General features: G+C 46.4%; 1 protein-coding gene across 7 annotated transcripts in view; it reads right to left on the bottom strand.

The window, feature by feature from the left end:
* Positions 1–211: 211 nt before the first annotated feature.
* LOC309962872 (nuclear body protein SP140-like protein) overlaps positions 212–9,081 on the bottom strand; it is an 84,558-nt gene continuing 75,688 nt past the window's right edge. For all 7 annotated transcript variants that reach the window (XM_082840946.1, XM_082840947.1, XM_082840951.1 and 4 more), the window contains 6 exons: positions 6,832–6,876; positions 3,926–4,041; positions 3,123–3,231; positions 2,768–2,845; positions 2,414–2,557; positions 212–1,662 (listed from right to left, as the gene is read on the bottom strand). In XM_082840946.1, coding sequence (XP_082697072.1) covers positions 1,555–1,662; positions 2,414–2,557; positions 2,768–2,845; positions 3,123–3,231; positions 3,926–4,041; positions 6,832–6,876 — 600 coding nt within the window. In that variant the 3' untranslated portion in view covers positions 212–1,554. The remainder of the gene's footprint in view (positions 1,663–2,413; positions 2,558–2,767; positions 2,846–3,122; positions 3,232–3,925; positions 4,042–6,831; positions 6,877–9,081) is intronic.

Raw genomic sequence — 9,081 nt, 5'->3', positions numbered from 1 at the left:
GGGAAGCCCCATCCTGAGGCTTTTGGATCTTCTTTTCCACAGTCTGCCCTGGCATCTCTGCTTCCACTTCATCTAGTATGTACCACAGTTTATACCAAGCTTTTTTTAAATTAAATTTTTTAATTAAATGTTTTTCTTCCAGTTTTATTGCAGTATAAGTGACATACAGCACTGTATAAGTTTAGGCATATATAATGACTTGACTTATATACATCATGAAATGATTACCACAATAAGTTTAGTGACCAGCCATTTTTATTCCAAAATTAAAGGAATAGAAAAAATATATATATATAAGCATTTAAGAGCCAGCCAGGAGCATACTGGATTCATCCCCTTTGGCCCTCGCCAGGCTAATTAAACTTCTTGACACAGGAGAGTGCTTCTGTGTTGACAATTTTCCCTTTTCCAGTTTCACATTCCCCTTCTTTGTCCAGGACCCACCCCCAGACACAATCTCCTGGTACCTGCTGGTACATGTTGGCCAGTCCTGCAGCTCCACTGGGGTAAATGCTCTCTTCAGCTGGCAGGACAACCCAGGACTTTCTCAGTGGGGTCATGCTGGGAGGACTCTGCAGTCTTCATTCAAGCAAGATTAGGATGGGGTAGGGGAGGGGTCTGTCTTCCAACAAAGGCTAGGGAACTCTTTTGCAGGCCCTGTGTGTTGAAGGAGACCTGGAGTTCAAGGTTCTCACTTGCATCTACCTAGAAAGGCCGATTCTGATTCAGGACTGCACTCCTTCTTTACCAGGGCTCTGCCTTTGGCACAGAAGACCATCCCAGTTTAGACTGCAGTCTTCTCCTGTGTTCTGCCATTCTTAAACCTGGGACCTGGGTCAGGCCTTCCTTTTGTCTGCCTTCCAGCTGCAGTTGTAAGGGTGTCTTTGCTTTGACTAATAGATTTAAGGCTGTCATTTATTCTTTTCAATATATCAGTGGCACTTAGCAATAGCCACCAAAATCTACAATTCCATTTACCATTTCTCCCTTTGTGAATGCCAATTCCAAAAGCTAGTGAAATCCTCTTTATCTCATCGAGTTTCCCAAAGGTGAAAGTTTGGCAACAGCACTATTAAAGCACACCAGGGACCATCAATATACCACCCATCACCATCTGGCCAGCCTGGGCTCCGAATCCAGACCCACCCTTACAGCCCGCTTGCTGGGATCGTTACCTTAAGTTGGGTTCCCTAGAAGCAGAGCCTGAGATAAAGTCTCTTAAGTAAGTGATTTATTGTGAGTTTCTTTGGGAGAAACGAGGGAGGGAAGCAGGATTATAGGAAAAGCTAAGCAAGGATGTGATCACAGCCACAGACTAGCTCCAGCCGGATCTCATGGGGAACACAGGAGCATGAATCATAACACAAGGTTGAGTCCACCTTGGCACTGGAGGCCGGCCCCCAGGCCAAGGAAGGTAACCCTCTAGGTGAAGCTGGTTCCATTTGGCTGAAGGCAATGCTCTGGGAGGGGCGGCGCGAGCAGCCAGCCTTCCATGCGGCTGGGGGATGACAAGTCTGCTCCAGAAGGGGTTTTCCAGGACACTAACAGCATCCACTATTCCAGTGAGCTGTCCTCGTTTGTCTCCCGAATAGTGAACACTTCCTTGAAATTCTTCTCAAATTCGGCCTCCAGTCTAAGCCCCATTAGGCCAAAGTCATTGAACTGGAAAAAAATAAAATAAAATGAACACAAAAATCATGATGCTCATTGTCAGTGTCATTGCCACCTTGTAACTGAGAATGATCAGGACTCTGGTCTTAGACACCCTAAGTTATATGAACCAGGTTATGCCAAAAAACTCACGCAGCGAGGAGCGACAAGATAGAAATGGGAACTCATAACCACACCTGGGGACTCGCACTTATTTGGTTGGGTTATTGATTTCAGTGAGAGTTAGAAAAGTAATCTATGCTCTTTGTAACAGTGCAAATAGTACAGATTGCTTTTAAGTTAGATCAATGACCTTCCTTTTTCACTGACACTTCTGTTCCCCTCTGGTGACTCCTGTTAAACTATATGATCCATTCACATGGAGTGGAGTCTGGAGATTGGGATTTCGGAAGAGGTCAGATTGCGTGTTTTGGGGGAGAGATAAGAAGTACAGTGTGACTTTAAGATGCAAGTCTCTTCTCCCTGGGTTTGGAGCAGGCAGGACTCTGCTGTTCTCAACGGCAGCTGTAGGAGGGTCTGAGCTCTTCGAGGCCTGGGGTTCTGGTTGCAGGGACACCTTCTGATTCGCTGTTACTACGCCTTGCTGAACTCCAGTCTTGAACGGAAAAGTCACTGACTTCCGGAACTCTTGCTTTGCAGGTTTCATAGGATGAGGGAAAGTAAAATTTCCCAGGCACCAGAAAATGAGGGCAGAGTGGCTCAATGGACAGAAAATGAAATGGAAGCGGGGCGAACCACTTACCTTGTAAGATGCCCTGTGGTTCTGAAAGATGAGGCGCATGTCCTGCACGAACCCCTCCACATGGGAGTAACCCTGCTCGTTCAGCTTCTTCTTGATCTTGTCCAACCACATGGATTCCTTTAGGTTTTTAGAAGCCTCTTTAATCTAGTGAAAAACAAAAATCAGTGGGAGAATTACTGGCAGAGTTCAATGTGTACCTCCTGTGGATTCCCATCAAATCCAGTAGAAATACAAAAAGGTAACAGCAGCTCATGCTCTCACTCCCGGGGGATTCTGACAAATCCCATGGGTACCTGTTTCAAGGTGGGGTGACATCATGGCAGCCTGTAATCACAGTTTGTTATTGTTACTTACATAACAGTAGTATGGAATCTTCGCAAAAAAGGTGCTCTCTGAATGACAATAGACCTTCAAGAGGAGGAACTCACATTTCTGCAAAAGAAGGTGGCTGTGAGTGAAAAGCAGCTTGGAGACAATGAGCCCATATACATGCCCAGGCAGAGGCATGACTCACACCAGTATCTGGAAGTTTCCCCAAACATGGATGGCTCTTGGAGACAGACATGCAATGGCTGCAAACAAGTTCTGGTGTGATTTCAGTGTGACTGAGTCATGGCTCACCCTTTGGTTGCCTTTCTCCTGACCCTGCCTATCTGACTTCTCACATGTGAGGGGAAGGGGGAAGAATTGGGGTTCCCACCCGACTCACCAACTGCTCCTCGGGCTGCATCTGCCTTGCCAGGACCTCAGATTCCCCGAGACATCGCTGGCTTCCTGAAAACTCCTTTGCCCTGCAGAAGGTGCAACTCCACAGGTCCCTAAGGGACCAGACATAAGTAAGTGAGGGCAAGGTCCCTGGAAACAGTCATCACTCCTATGTCTGATACTGTCCTCCTTTCCGGAATGTTGATGGACACAGCTGGAAGGGGAAAGGAGCACCTCCAGAGTCTCCAAGAACCCCACGTGGGGTCTGAGCCAATGACCCTCATCCCATCGAAGGAGCAACAAGGGGTCAGGGCATGGAGTGGTGTCAGGATGAGTAGTGGGCTCTTCTTTCTCTGTCTGTTTCTGGGAGCACAAGGAATCCTACCCGCCAGGCCTGAGTGTCCAAACTGGGTCTTAACCCCTGGGGGACCTCGGGCTTCCCTCAGCCCATTAAGAACGTGGCAAAATGAGGGAACCAGCCCATGTTTCCTGCCTTTTCTGAATAAGTGCAGAACACAAACAAGTGGCATTTCCACCCCCATGAACAGGAGTCCACGCTGGAAAACTTCTAGGAAAGGACAGTAGCAGTATGTGGGCAAAGGACCTGGCTACTGACCTAGAGGAGAGCAAAACGCATTAACCTGCCACTGCCAGCATCTTGAAACAGCTCTCTGGATCATACTGCTGGACCCTGTACTTATGGCCCTGCTGTTTCCCCATCTAGACATAGTAAGAACTCTGTAGGGAGAGTGTGTATGGCAGGAGGAAGGGTCCCTAATAAGAAGGGAGGGGCTGCATCTCACGAACCTCTCAGTTTCCACAGGTGGGATGTGACAGTCCTCATGAAAAGATCTCGAACAAGTATCACAGCAAAACAGCTTTCCTCCATCCCTGCACGTCTCACACACATCTGAGTTTCCCAGCTAGAAGGTAAAACAACATCTATATCCCCGGTGAGACCCCAGAAGGCCAGAACTAGGGGAATCTAGAACTCATTGCCTTTGTGTGAATCTGAATGGACACTTATATGCTTCTCCCTGAGATATTAAAGAACAGCATAGCGTGGCGATTTCAGAAGCACAAATTGTGGTCTGCAATGAAATTCAGGAGGAAGGGCCTGTGTGTCAGACCAGAAAAGTCTTCCCTATAAGCCAGAGACTCGGGCTTCCCTGGTGGCGCAGTGGTTGAGGATCTGCCTGCCAGTGCAGGGGACATGGGTTCGAGCCCTGGTCTGGGAAATCCCACATGCCGCGGAGCAACTAGGCCCGTGAGCCACAACTACTGAGCCTGCGCGTCTGGAGCCTGGGATCCGCAACAAGAGAGGCCGCGACAGTGAGAGGCCTGAGCACCACGATGAAGAGTGGCCCCCGCTCCCCGCAACTAGAGAAAGCCCTCACACAGAAACGAAGACCCAACACAGCCAAAAATAAATTAATTAATTAAGAAAAAAAAAAAAACAGACACTCTAACACTGAAAGGCTAGCAACAAAACAAGACAATTTTTTAGGAATCTGAATAACTTTATTACCTTGCAGATAAAATAAGCTCCTGAAATAAAGTGTTAAATGCATTTGTCTACACCACAATAACTAAACTGACTCCTTGAAGGGTGATATATTTAGAATTTAATAAGGTGGATTAAACTTAGTGTGGAAAGTAATACAAGATTATTTTAACAATTATTTTGAGTCTTGTTCTGGGCTTTTGCGTGAAACTACTTGCGTTGGGTGAATTGGGATTCTGGCCACTTCTTTTTCTTTTTTTTGCGGTACGCGGGCCTCTCACTGTTGTGGCCTCTCCCGTTGCGGAGCACAGGCTCCGGACATGCAGGCTCTGCGGCCATGGCTCACGGGCCCAGCCGCTCCGTGGCATGTGGGATCTTCTCGGACCGGGTCAAGAACCCATGTCCCCTGCATCGGCAGGTGGACTCTCAACCACTGCGCCACCAGGGAAGCCCCCATTTCTTTTGCTTTTGAAATGGTCATATATGAGGAAGTGCTAGCTCCAAGGACCATTTTGCCAAAAAGCTCCCATTCAATGTTCTGGGGATCCTCAAGGACACCCCCCAATTGGAGACCGAGACTGCTCTGACATGGAGTCACGGGGCCATGTTTTTTCTCATCAGTGTAGGAACTGACAGATTACCATCATCGTTCTCTAGAAAGTGATGACCCCTCTTCCCAGAAGAACAAGGAATAACAAATATAACCAATGTCTAAGAACCTCACATTTGTGTATTTTTTAGCAGATTTATCTAGCTCTTTGTTTCTTAGTCCAGCTGCACATTAGAACTTTCAGGGCAGAGTATATAAAATACCAATGCCCTGGTCCCTACGCCAGAAATTCTGAATCAATTTGTCTGGGTAGGGCAGATCCATCGGCGTTCTTCTTTAATTCATGGAATGGGTAATTTTGTGTATCAGAATCATCTGGGGAGTTTTATACAATCCCAATGTCCAAGTCACAGCCTAGACTGATGAACAGAATTTCCTCTAGGGTGGGATCCGGGCAATACTATTTTCCAAAGGTCTTAGTTTCAGCCTAAGTTGAGACTTACCCTGAGCAAAGGGGATATTATAGGCCTGAATTGCTCTGCAATACCAGTCCCAGGAAAGATCATTAACAGCAATGAGGGCACTCTTGCTGGAACAGCTGCCATCTCCTCCCCATGGACTCTTGGCCGTGGGCTGTGAGACCTGACCCTCTGTGTCTATATCCATCCCAAACAAGCCACACAAACACTGGACTCCAGCACTGTTTAGATGACTAAAGAATCCTTCATTTGTCCAAGGGTCAGAAAGAGTGTGGATAAGATCTAAATATTGTTGGGGGGATTGCTTTGGAGGTAAACTGTAAGTAAAACTACTTGACTATCCCTCCTCTTTTGGACGTTGTGTATCAGTATTACTGCATACTAACCCATGTGAGTGCTTCCCCCTGGAGTTGTGCAAAGGTGACTCTGCTTAAAATGTCCATCTTGTTGCAATGAAGGGAATCAAAATATGATTCAACTTAGAGAGTGGAGTCATCCATAATTTTAGCAGACCTTAAAGCATCCAGCCGTATGGTACCAGTTTGAGTAAAAATGCCCTGTGATTTGCTATGTGGTGACCAGCTCAGCACCATGATGGCTCCCTCGAGATTGGATACGGGGCTTCCGTGAAGAACCCACTAGCCCTGAGTGCATTTCTCTGCGGGACTCACAACAGGGTTCACACCTTAACTTGCCAGGTTGGCCTGGCCTGTTCCTTCTGATTGACGCTTAAAACCATCTAGCTCTACCTGTACCTTGGAATAGATGTTTGGGATTTTCCTTTCCTTCCTTATTGCTTTCTTTAAATTGCTGTTTTCCCCTCAAATTTCCTCCTTATCCTTCATCTGCAGGCCAGCCGCACCCATTACTACTTCAAGCCCAGGCTCTAGAGACCCCGGTGGTCTCAAGCTCTGCCTCCCAGACTCACTTTCGGGGGAAATGAGGAAATGGGAAGGTTTCCACTGAACAAATGGCAGGATGCTTTCAGGCTGAGACACCCAACGCCAGAACCATGTACCTGATGTGGGTGACGCACCTGCTGTTCCCTGCTCATCACACATAGCAACATGCTGCACCTGAGTGTGAGTGTGCTTCAGGGAAATGCAGTGATGACTCAGAGAATGTGCCGAGGGAAAAGGCCCGCGTTATCCTGGGGTCACAGGCGGGCGTTAGTACTTACACAAAGGTCATCTAAAGTATTGTCATGAGACTTCGGTACTCTTTTCTGCATAAAAGAGAGAAAGATTAAAGGACAATATTGAATGTGATGTATGCATCCGTCACTTATTTAAACAGCAATCTGTTGAGGGATTCAAGACACGGTTTACCCATTACTTCATACCTGTTTTTATGGATACACATATCTACTTGGAAAATAAAAAGTACCAAAGTACCACTGTTTGGCCCAATGCAAGTTCTATTCCCTGGCTCTCAGATGCAAAGTGGGGTTTTGTGAAGCCATGCAGGGAGTCTGGCCCTGGTTCCCACAGATGGAGTGGGAGAAACTCTGCTGGTTTTCTTGCTTTGAGAGGCCCTTAGGCATTTTTCTCTATATTAGAAAATGTCATCCCAACTGGAGGAGCTGCAGGGAGAGTATCAGGCCGAGGACTCATTGTCAACAGCTCCAGTGACCACAGGGCCCAGAGGCCTGGCATCCATGCAAGTGTCCCAGAGAAGAATGTCACCACCTATCACAGGTCTCCCAGGGCACAGCCCCAAAGATAAAATGTGCCCAAGTTTCCCAGGGTTGCAACTCTTCTTCCAGAAGGTCACCCTCCTCTTCCCTCCCTCTGAATCCCAAAAAGTCAGCTAGCTGACTCTTCAGAGGTAACTGACTACCACCCACTAACTTTACATTGCGTTCCAATATTCAGTAGAATGACCTGACCTCCTTCCCTCTAGGACACAGGCAGCCTCAGCTTTTATCTGCAGCCCAGGGCAGAGTGGTCATGGAAAAGTGTGATCCATGGGACAGTGATCTGAGAGGTGTCCATGTCACTGCCCACGTTTCTGTGTGGCCTAAAGTTCACCACCCATCCCCATTAGTTATTCTTCCATGTTAGACAATGAAGTTGAAACAATCCTTGAGGTCAGAGATATTGCTTCAATCTTCTAATGACCATTGGGCATTTAGTGTGTACTCAATCATTGTGTGTTGGATAAGTGAATAAATGAGTATCATTTCACTTAGGAACAGATTACTTGCTATCTCCTAAGCAAATATTAGCCTACAATAAAAAGATTGTTCTAAAGGTGTATATCAGATTATTTTACAACACAGCAGCTGTCATCAAAAGGTGTTAGTGACCTTTGTGAGGAGCCAGGAAGCTGTCATGTGGTGCTGAGAGTGACACTGAAGATTCCAGAAGCCAAGGGGCAAGAGAGGTTCTGAGAGGCACAGAGGACCCATGGAGGTAGTAATGGGTCCTGAGATCCGCCACTTGGGGAGCTTCTGTTCTCGCTCACAGGGAGATGCAAAATATAGAGGTAACTGCAGGTTGTTGCTAAAAAGTGCTGCACCCACAAATAAGGGTAGAATCTGTTGGTAGGACATTGTCAGCTTGTGTGGGTAATCTAACTGAGTAACTCTTGGCACCTGGGGAATGGTACAGATGCCGGTCTTTAATATACTCACTAAGTAGTGCAAATAATATGATAGTTTCCCTTTAGGAAATCCAGTGGGTGAAATGTCCCAAGGACTTAGAGTTCAAACTGTCCAGAACATCAGATAATGGAAAGGCCTGGACCTCACATTCCCAGTGGAACATGAAGTCCCATTGGCCAGCTACGTCTGACCTGTCTTAGAAATCTGTGAATGTCTTGAATGGCCGTTTCTACATGAAGTGTATAAGAATGGCACCTCTCACCTCCTCCTTCTTCTCAAGTTCTCATTCATACCCAGCCCTGGAAAAACCATCACCATGTCCTGAATCTACACTGCACCATACATATTTGTTTGTTGCCGCCGGAGAGGAAGGAATCACTTTCATAGATAGAAGGGAGGTCTGCACAGCACCCCCTTGAGGAGCTGAAAGAGTGGCATCAGAGTAAACAATTTTCCAGGTCAGCCCCTCCTATACTTAGACTGTGAATAAACTTTTGCTCCATCAGATTTCATTAACGTTAGGAAACAGTAACATGATTTAAAAAATCTGGGTTTGAGTTGAAGATGACCCTATCACCTTATTATGATATATTTTTATGTATTCCAGCATCATGTCTTCTTTTACAACTTTGACACCCTTACATCTGCATCTATAGCTAAAGCACATCCATGAGGTCTATTTTGATGGTTCCTTATCAAAGGTTCCTTCCTTTGATGGTCCATTTCAAATGGTTTACCATTCAAAGAAGATCTTGCCATATATACAACATAGTGTTCAAAGTAGCAACATTGAAGGTGCATACCGAAAGTTTTTAAAAGGTGGGA

Source organism: Leucopleurus acutus, assembly GCF_964270905.1.
Source record: "Leucopleurus acutus genome assembly, chromosome: 6".
In the NCBI taxonomy this organism is placed as follows: Eukaryota; Metazoa; Chordata; class Mammalia; order Artiodactyla; family Delphinidae; genus Leucopleurus; species Leucopleurus acutus.
The sequence above is the reverse complement of the archived record's forward strand: the minus strand, read 5'-3'. Positions and strand labels throughout refer to the sequence as shown.